Source organism: Oncorhynchus nerka, linkage group LG5 (assembly GCF_034236695.1).
Source record: "Oncorhynchus nerka isolate Pitt River linkage group LG5, Oner_Uvic_2.0, whole genome shotgun sequence".
Lineage (NCBI taxonomy): Eukaryota > Metazoa > Chordata > Actinopteri > Salmoniformes > Salmonidae > Oncorhynchus > Oncorhynchus nerka.
The window spans coordinates 49,169,315-49,182,882 of record NC_088400.1 but is presented as its reverse complement, the minus strand read 5'-3'; the positions used below and the strand labels follow the sequence as shown (position 1 = coordinate 49,182,882).

The window sequence follows — 13,568 nt, the reverse complement described above, 5'->3', positions numbered from 1 at the left end:
CCACAAACATCGCAAACAGCAGACTCCTGGCAAACATCGAAACCACGAACGTCTGGGCTTGGTTTTCACATGGAACGAGAGGGCAGCTGTGTGTCCAACACCAACAAAAGCAGTGCACCACAGCAAAGCTTATGTTTGGAAAGCTCCTCGGACATCCCCAGAATAACTATTTTTGTGTGTTCTAAATGGCAGCATGCTCCCTATATAGTGCACTACTTTTGACCAGAGCCTCGTACTGCACTATATCAGAAGTAGGATGCCATTTAAGACACAAGACTTGGAACATGCCCTATACACAAGTCATATTTCCACTTTAGAGTGTCGTTAGTCAGCCAAAATAGTGACAAGCCAGGTTTTGAGGCCAGAGAGAGCAGACATATCCATAGAGTGGATCCAAATTCAACTCACAAATGGGCCGAAATGAGCATCAGTCATGTCAAAAAATAACAGGCAAAGTTAAACTCTTACGAAACGGTTTACTGAATCCCCCAGAGTTTGTGTAAATAGTTGTCTGCAAAATACCTTAAGTGTCTGCAAGGGCATGTTTAAAGGTGTCCTCACCAAAACAGTGTAAGCTTTAAAATGTTCTAAGATTGGGGCAAAGGTTTCATTAAGTTGGGGTCATTGGAATCGTGGCTTGATGAGCCACTAGCATCTTTACGGGAAAGTCTCTTGTCTGGGGATTTTTGGGTTGAGGGGGTTATTAAATGGAAACACTTTTGCCTGGGGGTTGTTGGGTTGGGACAAGGGGTAGGATTTAGGCTTCAGGGGTTAGGGCATACTGTGATTGGCACCTTTGCTCAGCAGTCCCAGTCAGGTGTATAGCCGTCTCCCCGTGGGTGAGTGTGGGGGTCTGTGAGTGTTGAGGGGTTGTAGGGGTGACGTTCATATTCCTCCTCCCTCTCCTTCCACTCCTGCCTCCAAGTGCATGCCGGAGACAGCTTCCCTTCCTCCTCTTTCCTCCCCTCCATTTCTTCCTCCTTCTCTTCTTCCTCGTTCCTGTGTTCTTCTTCTGACTGATTCTGTGGTTTGGGAAGGGGTCGGGCTTGGAGCTTGGGGGATGGGGACTCTATAGCGGCTACAACTGGGGGTACTTCTAGGGTGGGGAGTTCAGTCGGACTGTTATACACACGCATGCACACACACACGCACGCACGCACACAAGGGGCAATCCCAACAACACCAACATGCAACCACGACTCAGGTGGTACGACACAACACAGCACAAATCAAAGCCACAACACATACGTGAAACACACAGCCGTTACCACAAAAGCCAGCCACAGAGTGTGGTCATGTGGACAACGACAATGGGAGTAGTAAATAGAAACCCCAACACACCAATGGAAACATGCCCGGTGGGAAAGGGGGGAAAAGGAGGAGCAAAGAAAGAAGAAAACAAAAACAAACATCACACGTGATAATGACACAATCTCAAATCATTTGAACAGTCACTGAAAAGCAGAACCCCAGCTGAACGAAGGATAATGTACTGGTCGGTATTGGCCAGTCAGGGACCCGGTGACCTCAGTAAGAAGCTCAGGCCAATCTCATGATGTCATGCAAGCGCAAGCACAAATACACACTCGCACAAGAATACACTGACAAATGGACACATATAGTAGTCATGGACGTACTCAGATAGGTATGGTGTGACCTTACACACCCACATGCAGGTTTAGACTTATGTGCACCGATACACACACACACACACACACACACACACACACACACACACACACACACACACACACACACACACACACACACACACACACACACACACACACTTGTGCCTTATTCACTTCCACTGACAGGTTTAACTCTTTCCAATTTCAACCTTGCACAGAAAGACACACACACACACACACTTAGAGGAAAGATAATTTCTGCTGAATGCTTCCGGGCTCGAAGAAGGTCAGCTCTCCTCCTTATTGAGAAGCCTGTATCATCGGTGTGAGAGTGGTGTGTAGGTGTTATGGCAAAAGTCAGGTTTAAACTAATGAGATTAATATCAAACCAAGCCATGTCAACAAGGTCAGATACAGGAGCAAAGGCCCAATTTAGTAGGTGATGTCTACCGTAAATAAATACACACACACATGCACACGCACACACATACACACACTCGTACGTACAATACCAGTCAAAAGTTTGGACACAACTACTCAATCAAGGGTTTTTATTTATTTTTTTACTATTTTTTACATTGTAGAATAATAGTAAATGTAAATGTAAATGTAGTGAAGACATCAAAACTATGAAATAACACATATCATGGAGTAACCAAAAAAGTGGTAAACAAATCCAAATATATTTTATATTTCAGATTCTTCAAAGTAGCCACCCGTTGCCTTGATGACAGCTTTGTACACTCTTGGCATTCTCTCAACCAGCTTCACCTGCAATGCTTTTCCAACAGTGCTGAAGGAGCTGAGAACTTCGTGCTGAGCACTTGTTGGCTGCTTTTCCTTCACTCTGCAGTCCAACTCATGCCAAACCATCTCAATTGGGTTGAGGTCAGATGATTGTGGAGGCCAGGTCATCTGATGCAGCACTCCATCACTCTCCTTCTTGGTCAAATAGCCCTTACATAGCCTGGAAGTGTGTTGGGTCACTGTCCTTAAAAAACAAATGATAGTCCCACTAAGCACAAACCAGATGGCGTATCGCTGCAGAATGCTGTGGTAGCCATGCTGGTTAAGTGTGCCTTGAATTCTAAATAAATGACTGGCAGTGTCACCAGCAAAGCACCCCCCTGCCATCACACCTCCTCCATGCTTCAGGGTGGGAACCACACATGCAGAGATCATCCGTTCACCTACTCGCGTCTCAAAGTCAAGTCGGTTGGAACCCAAAATCTCAAATTTGGACTCTAAAGGACTAAAGGACAGATATCCACCGGTTTAATGTCCATTGCTCGTGTTTCTTGGCCCATGCATGTATCTTCTTATTATTGTTGTCCTTTAGTGGTGGATCTTTGCAGCAATTCAACCACGAAGGCCTGTTTCATGCTGTCTCCTCTGAACGGTTGATGTTGAGATGTGTCTGTTACTTGAACTCTGTGGAGCATTTATTTTGGCTGCAATTTCTGAGGCTGGTAACTCTAATGAACGTATTCTCTGCAGCAGAGGTAACTCAGGGTCTTCCTTTCCTGTGGCGGTCCTCATGCGAGCCAGTTTCATCATAGCCCTTGATGGTTTTTGCAACTGCACTTGAAGAAACTTTAAAAGTTCTTGAAATGTTTCGGATTGATTGACCTTCATTTCTTAAAGTAATGAGGGGCTGTCGTTTCTCTTTGCTTATTTGTTCTGTTCTTGCCATAATATGGACTTGGTCTTTTACCAAATAGGGTTCTTCTGTACACTACCCGTACCTTGTCACAACACAACTGATTGGCTCAAACACATTAAGAAGGAAATAAATTCCACAAATTAACTTTTAACAAGGCACACCTGTTAATTAATTGAAAGGCATTCCAGGTGACTACCTCATCAAGCTGATTGAGAGAATGCCAAGAGTGTGCAAAGCTGTCCTCAAGGCAAAGGGTGTCTATTTTGAAGAATCTCAAATATAAAATATATTTAGATTTGTTTAACACTTTTTTGGTTACTACATGATCCTACAATGTCGAAAATAGTACAAATAAATAAAAAAACCTTTGAAAGAGTAGGTGTGTCCAAATATTTGACTGACACAAGCACGCACACAAACGTGTGCATACACACACACATATTTTTTTGCCATCTACTGAAATATTACAAGATGAGCGGAACAAGACAGATGTTTGTTTCATGAAAACCTCAATACTCTGTCAACCGAGTCATATAGTAGCAAAAATCGGTCACACATTTTAGTAGTCACCTATTTGTGTCTGAATAGCAAATGCCTCGCCAGTTGCTGGCTTTTCTCTCAGTGCTTCAGTCTCGGCCAATCCAAACACACATCTGGTCTCCATCAGCCCATCCCTTCATGCCACCACTATACACTTTCTATTTTATTTTTCCTTTTCTTAAACATACGTGTTCCACATCAGACAGGACATTCCCAGTCTCCCTTGTGCAATGGGGGAATTACAATATGAAGGAAAATTGGCTGGAGGTAGCTGTTTTTAAAGTGCTGTGTCAGGGCTGGTGGAAGAAACAACATATCGGTGATACGTATAGAAGCTAGACACTTCTAGAAAAGAAAGAGTAAGAGAGTTTGCTTTGTCTCCATGGTACCAAAGAAAGTGCTGTTAGCGTGAACATTTTGGGCTAACGTTTGGATTGATTGAAAACAGTTAGCACTTTAGTGAACAATACTTTCTCAATATACTGTATGACAAATATTTATAACCAGCATATATATAGTGATGACCTTCTACTGCTATTGAAATAACCCCTCACACTATCTATTGGCTTGGGTCTGTCTATATTGTTCTGTCAAAGTGTAGCAGGTGTTACAGGTCAGTAAAAGTTCCCCACGGAGGAAAGAGTGCCAGCAACACATTTAACAAATTACACCATGGCTATGATCCAATATCCATACTAGCATTCCACTTAGAATCCAATACATTGCTTGTGGATATTGGGACAGAGCCTACTACTCCCACAACATTCAATCTATCACTTCTACCACTACTACAACTGCATCACCAATGCTCACCTGAAGGGTCTATTGCTTCCTATGGGCGAGGTGGCGGTACTCCAGCTCTTGCGGCCGCCCCCGCCCCCGCCTCGGCCACCGTCCTCCTCCCGACCCTCACGGTCGCCCCTCTTCCGGCGCAGCGGTGTGGGCATGTAGCCACTGGCATTGCTCTTGTTGGGCAGGTACTGGTTGAAGGGCACCATCACTCTGGGCTCGCTCACCGAGGTCCGCCGTGCCAGCATGTCATCCTTGCGCACGTCCGGCAGCTTCCTGCCCCCGTGGGGTCCGACGTCGGACTCTGAGTCGCTGCCGCGGCCTGGTGGGTGCAAGAGAGGGAGAGACTTTGACTTTTGATCCGTCTTCATATTTGCTTAAAACCATGCTTGCTCTTATCCATCTCACCTAACCTGTCAACTTAATAAGCGAACTGTTGTTTAGAGAGCATGCACACATTTGCCATTTATCGCAACAGTTTGTGTGACAAACCGCATTGAATTTGTTTTTTTAATCAGTACATGATAACTTTAGCGCAAAAGTGTTTGTTATGTGCACCACGTCATCACGTAGTGTACATAAAGTCAGTTTCGATGGAAACAAGAATTAACATGAATTAATTTTTCTAATAATCTGTCTCAAATTGGATGGAAACCTAGCTAGTGTTTCACAATCGGGCCACTTTCATTGGTTTTCATTTCAATTATGTTATCCAATCACTGACCTCTGAAATTGGACAGATGTTACTGAAAGTAGTCCACAGGTAAGCTAGAAACATCCTAATGGTTATATATCCTCACTAAAATGGACAATTGAACAGCAAGACATCTTCTAGATTGTCCCTTTAAGAGCTCTGAGTCTGAAATAGCCAGAGACTATATAACAGGAAATAAACCACAAGAATCAGAATGAAAGAACATTCAGGAGTCCCCCAGGACATGGCCTAGATGATAATGTGACTTGCCGGTCTAGCAGTGAAGTAACGTTTTAACCACCTATGCACCTTACCGGGTTTTCTCAAACAAAATGTACAGTCAACTTTTTATGGGCTAAGGCAGATACTTTAGCATTGCTCTTGCAACCATAAATCAACCGAAAATTGTTGGAATACCAGAATTTGAAGGGCATTAGACAGCACATACAATATCAATCATCTTTAAGAGTTTACTCTTTCGCGAACTCAAAGGCACTTAATTGCACCGCACGGTTGAAAAGAATGCATTTGATGAAAATGTTTGCCACAATATCAGCTTTTTCTGTCGGCAGTAACACCTGGTCATGCTGAAGCGCATCCCTCAAGGTCTCCCCCCTGCTCCACCACGTAGATTCCTCCCCAAGATGTTCACCACATGTGTTCCTAGTATCCCACCCTTCCCTACCACGTACACTCTGTGAGATAGGTTAGGTCAAGCACACAATCTCCTCTGTTTGTCACATTCACTATTGCTGAGACTGAATCTTCTAGAGTCAACCAGTTCACTTAGTACTTTTTATTCTAAGAGTTTAAGTCTATCTAGAACCTAAAAGGGTTCTTCGGCTGTCCCCATAGGAGAACCCTTTGAAGAACCCTTTTTGGTTCCAGAAAGAAGCTTTTTGGGTTCAATGTAGAACTATTTCCACAGAGGGTTCTACATGGAACCCAAAAGGGGTCTACCTGGAAACAAAAAGGGTTATCCTATGGGGAAAACCAAATAACCCTTTTGGAAACCTTTTTTCTAAGTGTGTAGAGATTTCTGCTTCCCAAATGGCACCCTATTCCACTTACATTGTGCACTATTTTTGACGAGAGCCTTATGGATCCTGGTCAAAAGTAATGTACTATTGGGTGCCATTTGTGATGCAAAGATTGACTTTATGGTAGGATCAAGGCTAGAAAAAGGCCTCAAGCTACTTCTGCTTCAAACTGACCGTTGATTCTAAAGTAGAGGGGTTTGACCATTCAACTGCTTCAACTGAAGCAGGTGCCACTCATGCATGCAGCCCATATTGACTGACATGTGGTCTACTGTTAACACGTGTGCACCATGGTACCATACACTGTAAAGTAGGGATGCATGATATATCGGTGAACATATCGGAATCGTCCGATATTAGCTAAAAATGCCATCATCGGTATCGGCCCGATGTCTAGTTTAACGCCGATGTGCAAACCGATGTCAAAGCTGACGTGCATACATATATAATGTAGGTACATGACGTAATGACGCCACGTAAAATGTTGCGCTACACGTGCAACACAGCATTCCTAACCTGGCCCACAATGTCTGCTGTGTGGATCGAGCAGTCAACAATTCGAGCAGTCATTTGAATGAGTAAGAACATTTCAGCAAGACAACTCAAAGGCGAAAACCATTAACGGCAAGATAATGTAATTCATTGCCCCTTGACAATCTGTTGTGAGTGATGTTGGCTTTCGCCGACTGGTCGAGCACCAGTACACACTACCAGGTGCGTTATTCTTCAGATGTTATCCTACTGGAGTTCCACACTGCTATTAGCTTCACGACCAAACTATGGAATGGTGTTTGGGTCTTTAAGTGTCAAAAAAGATACACGTCAAATCACACGCCAAATAACTGACAGGCCAAATAACACTATTCGACGCGTTAAATAAGCTTTTAATTTGACACGTCAAATAACAGTTCTATTATAGAATGTTGTGAGTTCTGAATTTGCACGTGCAAGCTAAGCGCCACCACTGCTATCAGTAGCACAGTCAGTGCTGTACAAACAAAGTCTGCAAATAAGCAAACACCGGCCACGAACGATGTGTTTGCAATACTGCGTTGGTAATAAAGCACTATTTGTTCGACCGCAACTTCTGGGGTCGCTAGCTAGCTTTAGCTTGGTACCTAGCTAGCACCAATACAACCAGCCTGAAAACAATGACCAGTAGAAACTGCAGTCATTTTCATTATTCTTAGCAATGATTTAGGAATCCTTGTGAGTAACTATTAGCTAGGTAGCCACTTGTTGCTCGCCTATTGAAATTCAGTTCATGAAAATAAATAGCTAGTCAGCTACTTATTCCTGTTGCCCAAAGCTAACGTTATAAGCAGCCAGCTAGCTTCATCTGGCTAGTGATGCTCGACCAGAACGGGTTATGTGTTGTAAAGCTAGCCACAATAAGGATTAGGCACAATAATGGAATTTGCGGTCTGCCTTCAAAATAAAAGCACCTCGAAAGTGATGCCAAAGGTTACAATTGGCGGAATCATGCCATATTTAGACTATATAATGTCAAACAAGGTTGGAATGTGAAGCAATGTAATAGGGTGTCAGTCTATTCGGTGACACCCACAGAACCTTGTAACCTTAATTAGCTAGACAAGCCAGTTAAGAACAAATTCTTATTTACAATGACGGCCTACCCCGGCCAAACCCGGATGATGCTTGGGCCAATTGTGCGCTGCCCTATGGGACTCCCAATCATGGCCGGATGTGATACAGCCTGGTTTCAAACCAGGGGCTGTAGTGATGCCACTTACACTGAGATACAGTGCCTTAGACCACTGCGTGCATGTGTGTGTGTTAACTATTTAACTGTACTAAAATGCTTAAAAGGCCGCTAACATTTTTAATATCGTTAATCGTGTTTTTTTGGCAATGAAAATATTGAATATCCGTATTGGCCAAAAATGTCATATCGGTAAAATCACTACTGTAAAGACCTGTATGAGAAATCTTGGACAATGGGTCAATGCCATACCTGCATCTCAATACTGTAGGTTCCCGTGTTTCTTTATCTTTCTGTATGATACCATGGGGTCACATATGTTAGTACTAAAGCATGTGCTGGTGTGAGTGTGTGTGTGACTTTGTGTGTATAGGGGTCGTTGTGTGTGCATTTTGGACAAGCAAACTTTTAAGAAATGAACTTTAAAACACGTCGGGCATGCAGAAAAACTGTTTTTCCCATCTCAGGCATTAACATCCCTTGAACTTACCCGACCTTTCAAAAGTTTGGGGTCACTTAGAGATTCCCTTGTTTTTGAAAGAAAAGCTAATTTTTTGTCCATTAAAATGTCATGAAATTGATCAGAAATACAGTGAAGACATTGTTAAATGTTGTAAATTACTATTGTAGCTTGAAACGGCAGATTTTTAATGGAATATCTACATTGGCGTACAGAGGCCCATTATCAGCAACCATCACTCCCATGTTCCAATAGCACGTTGTGTTAGCTAATCAAAGTATATCATTTTAAAAGGCTAATTGATCATTAGAAAAGAAAAACAAAGCTAATTCCCTTTAGTTCTCTTCGTTGTTGGTGCATTGGGGGGTTCTTGGGGGTGGGGAATGGAATGAATTGTATTTTTATTTTTAGGGGGAGGGACTGTGGGAGGGGTCTCGAATGGTTGAGGGACAGCTATTGGGGAACTGTGTGTGTGTGTGTGTGTGGGGGGGGGGGGTTATATTGTATTTTGCAACACTCATGTTCACATTTTTTGGCATGGTGAGAGATCTGTCAACGTGCCCTTGAGCAGGGCATTGACCCTGGATGCTTCTGTGTGTCACTCTGAATGGGAGTCTGTTGGATAACTGGTATGATGTCGTTGTTGAGCGGCTTCACTGCAAGTATATTGTATGTTTTGGATATTCAATAAAAAAAAGGTTTAAATTAATAAATAAAGCTTGAGGTGTTCGGATCACAAAGAAGAACATTCGTGAGACGCAGAATTTTTTTTAAGATACTGGAGAAGTGCTTGACACCGTCTGTCAAGCATGGTGGGGGCAATGTGATGGTCTGGGGGTGCTTTTGGTGGGAGATTTGTACAGGGTAAAAGGGATCTTGAAGAAGGAAGGCTATCACTCCATTTTGCAACGCTCATGTTGAACACTATTACTGCACACAGAGTGAGTCCATTGCAACATATTATGTGACTTGTTAAGCACATTCTTACTCCTAAACTTATTTAGGCTTGCCATAAGAAAGGGGTTAAATACTAATTTACTCAAGACATTTCAGCTTTTCATATTTTTATTAATTAGATTTTTTTCTTGAAAAACAAAGTTCCACTTTGACATGATGGGGTATTATGTAGGCTGGATAACAGGGTTGAGGTGAAGATCAGCCATTTCTCCTCATGTGGTGAAGAGCATTGGACCACATAGTGTAAATTAAATGAGGAATTATGCAGATCTTCCACACCTAACAAATAAAATCTTTGCTAACATTAATTGAGGGAACAGAGTTGACGTGTTGAGCTAGACCACCTCAGTCAAAGATAAAACAATTATAAACTGACCATAAAGACAGAGAATACTAACTTCCTTTCCCGCCATGCTGTTCAGGAGGCCCAAACGAAGTCATTATTTTAATTATTTTAAAGGGGTGAATTGTAAATTGTTTGCATAAGAGGGACAGATGTAAATGCATCACTAATCAGATAAATATAAAAATATATCTTCAGAAATGTCTTTGTTAAAGCAACAAAATAACTAGGTGTTTAAAAAAAAAAATATTTTTATTGAATATTAAAACATAGAATCTACCTGGTGCGAAGACGCTCAACATTTACATTACATTCAGTCATCTAGCAGACTCCCATCCAGAGCGACCTACAGGAGCAACCAGGGTCAAGCACCCCGCCCAAGGGCACGTCGACTGATCTCCCACCAAGTCAAAACTGGGACAGAAACCAGCAACCTATCGGCCTCCAGGCCAAGCTCCCAACCGTCAGGCCACCGACCATCCAAGATCCCACGCACAGTTCCCCGGGAGCTGCTCCTCAACCATGAAAGCCTCCCCGTGCAAACCCCCCCCCCCCCCCAACCTCTCCCTCCATTCTGTGTGTATGATATCATGGTTCCACACATGTTAAAGCACTGCTGTGTGTCTGTGAAGTTCCTTGTCACGTGATTACAAATAAAACACATTTCAATGACATCATGCCACGTGATTACAAATAAAACACATTTCAATGACATCACATAACCCACTGTACTCAGCTCCATAGTTGTTGACTGTGGATGGAGTGGCTTTAGCAGAAAAGAGAGGGAAGAGAAGAGGGAAGAAAATAATAGGGAATGGAAGACTAGAATAGGGATAGAGTACGGTAGCACAAAGATGTATATTTATCCACAATGTGTGCTGATCTACATAACTCGAACAAAAGAGGGCTGTCGATATCAAATTCCTTTTGGAGATTAAATTAAAATCCCTTGTGTCCTCTAATTATTTTTGGGATGGACTAAGTGAACTTACAGAGTGAGTGTGAGAGCTGAATTGGCGGTAGCAGCATAAGAAAGCCCTGGACCATGAAAAACTAGTTTGGTGTAGCTATTTTGTGTAAACAGTGATCATTTGGAGCCTTTCTTCTTGGTGTAATCAAACCTTGTATCATTGGCAGATCTCTGGTCTACTCAGCTGTTCTCCGATCTAGTGTGTGGGCCTCTTGGAACTGTTCTAGAGTCAGAGTTAGATGAGCCCAGGGCTGGAGATGGTCTGGACATGAGGCACCGTGGCATGGATAGTGAAACACATTTTAATGTACAGCTGGCCTCACTAAATTAATTTTCCCAAAACCACTCAATGTTAACCTACATAGAAAACCCAGCATCAATCAATGAATGTTTCCCTATAAACCAATAGCAAACAAACACCAACTACTTAATGTTTTATTACAATCCAATAGCAAACCAAACATCGACTTCTCAATGCTTCCCTACAAACTCAATATCAACCACTCAGCCTTTAGCAACAACAATAGCAAACCAAACATCAACCACCCAACTTTCCCTACAAACCAATAGCAAACCAAACAATCAACCTCTCCAGCTCTAATCACTTTCACCCATAGACACAACCTTTTCCTCCACACTTCCAGTTCCTTCCAAACAATAACACACCCTGGCCCTAGACAGGAAGCTTGGCCTCGTCCCATCTGTTGCAATTCGTTTTTAAAAATGTCAGCCCAAACATACATTTGTTGACGAATGTCGTAACCTTTTACAAGCCTCGGGTAAAAGTGAAAAGGCTGCGCCTGCAATACACGGTGCGGTGCTACTCAACGTCTTTCTATGACTGGAATGACATTATAAAGCGACTTCTGATTCAGCCAAGCTATGATCCAGACTCCGTTCGTGTCTTCAACGCAGCGAGTAAATATTCTTTACAGTTGTTTCCGATATGAGACTTTTCTCACGGCATCATATGTAACACGCGACATTTGCAAACACGGTGGACGCATTGCAATATGGACGCTAGCATCCATTGTCTGGTAATGGAAGGACGAGCACTAGCACCACCCACACCTAAACACACACACCGTGTAATACAGTATAATACAGTGAAATACAGATAGTTGTTTGGCCCAGCAATAAGTGCGCCACGAATTGTGAGAAAAGGGAGAAATAGAGCGTAGTGCTGTTCATTGACGATACAGCTCACTGTTCATCACCATAGTCCCCTCCAACCATGGGACCCTGGGACTGAACACCTCCCTCTGCAACTGGATCCTGTACTTTCCAATGGGCCGACCCCAGGTGGTGAGGGTGGGCAACATTACCTATGCCATGCTGACCCACAACACGTGGGCCCCACAGGGGATGTGGGCTTAGTCCCATCCTGCACTCCCTGTTCACCCACGACTGTGTGGCCCACACGCCAACACCGTCATCAAGTTTGTTGACGACACGACGATGGTGGGCCTGATCACCGGCGATGATGAGACAGCCTACAGGGAGGAGCTCAGTGACCTGGCAGTGTGGTGCCAGAACAACAACCTCTCCCTCAATGTCAGTAAGACCATGGACTACAGGAAACAGGCCCCCATCCACATCAACGGGGCTACAGTGGAGCGGGTCGAGAGCTTTAAGTTCCTCAGTGTTCAAATCACTAAGGACTTAAAAATCAAATCAAATCCTATTGGTCACATACATGTGTTTAGCAGATGTTATTGCGGGTGTAGCGAAATGCTTGCACTTTTAGTTCCGATATCTAACAAGTAATATGTAACAATGTCATAATATATACCCAATACACACACATCTAAGTAAAGGAAAGGAATTAAGAATATATAAAATATAAAATAGACTAAAATACAGTAGAATAGTATAGAATACAGTATGTACATGTGAGATTAGTAATGCAAGATGTGTAAACATTATTAAAGTGACATTATTAAAGTGACTAGTGTTCCATTTATTAAAGTGGCCAATGATTTCTAGTCTGTGTATATAGGCAGCAGCCTCTCTGTGCTAGTGATGGCTATTTAACAGTCTGATGGCCTTGAGATAGAAGCTGTTTTTCAGTCTCTCGGTCCCAGGTTTGATGCACCTTCTGGATGATAGCAGGGTGAACAGGCAGTGGCTCGGGTGGTTGTTGTCCTTGATGACCTTTTGGCCTTTCTGTGACATCAGGTGCAAACTACCTGCCCTCTCCCTGGAGGGCAGGTAGTTTTCCCCCGGTGATGCATTGTGCAGACCCTCTGGAGAGCCCTGCAGTTGTGGGCAGTGCAGTTGCCATACCAGGCGGTGATACAGCCCGACAGGATGCTTTCAATTGTGCATCTGTAAAGGTTTGTGAGGGATTTAGGTGACAAGCGACAGTGCCTCTTCCCCCGCCAGAGGCTGAAAAGTTTTGGAATGGGCCCTCAAATCCTCAAAAAGTTATACAGCTGCTGTAACGGTATTCGTCGTCTGAAGAAGAGGAATCATGGGACCAAAGCGCAGCGTGGTAAGTATTCATGCTTTCTTTATTAAAACTGAACACTATAACAAAATAACAAAGGGAATAACCGAAACAGTCCTGAAAGGTGCAAAACACTAAACGGTAATTAACTACCCACAAAAACCCTGTGGGAAAAAGCTACCTAAGTATGGTTCCCAATCAGAGACAACGATAGACAGCTGTCCCTGATTGAGAACCATACCCGGCCAAAACAAAGAAATACAAAAACATAGAAAAAGGAACATAGAATGCCCACCCAAATCACACCCT

General features: G+C 43.2%; 1 protein-coding gene across 9 annotated transcripts in view; it reads right to left on the bottom strand.

The window, feature by feature from the left end:
• Positions 1-13,568, bottom strand: part of LOC115129568 (LIM and calponin homology domains-containing protein 1-like) — a 164,538-nt gene that overhangs the window by 29,028 nt on the left and 121,942 nt on the right. For all 9 annotated transcript variants that reach the window (XM_029660072.2, XM_029660073.2, XM_029660076.2 and 6 more), the window contains one exon: positions 4,648-4,945. In XM_029660072.2, the coding sequence (XP_029515932.2) occupies positions 4,648-4,945 (298 nt within the window). The remainder of the gene's footprint in view (positions 1-4,647; positions 4,946-13,568) is intronic.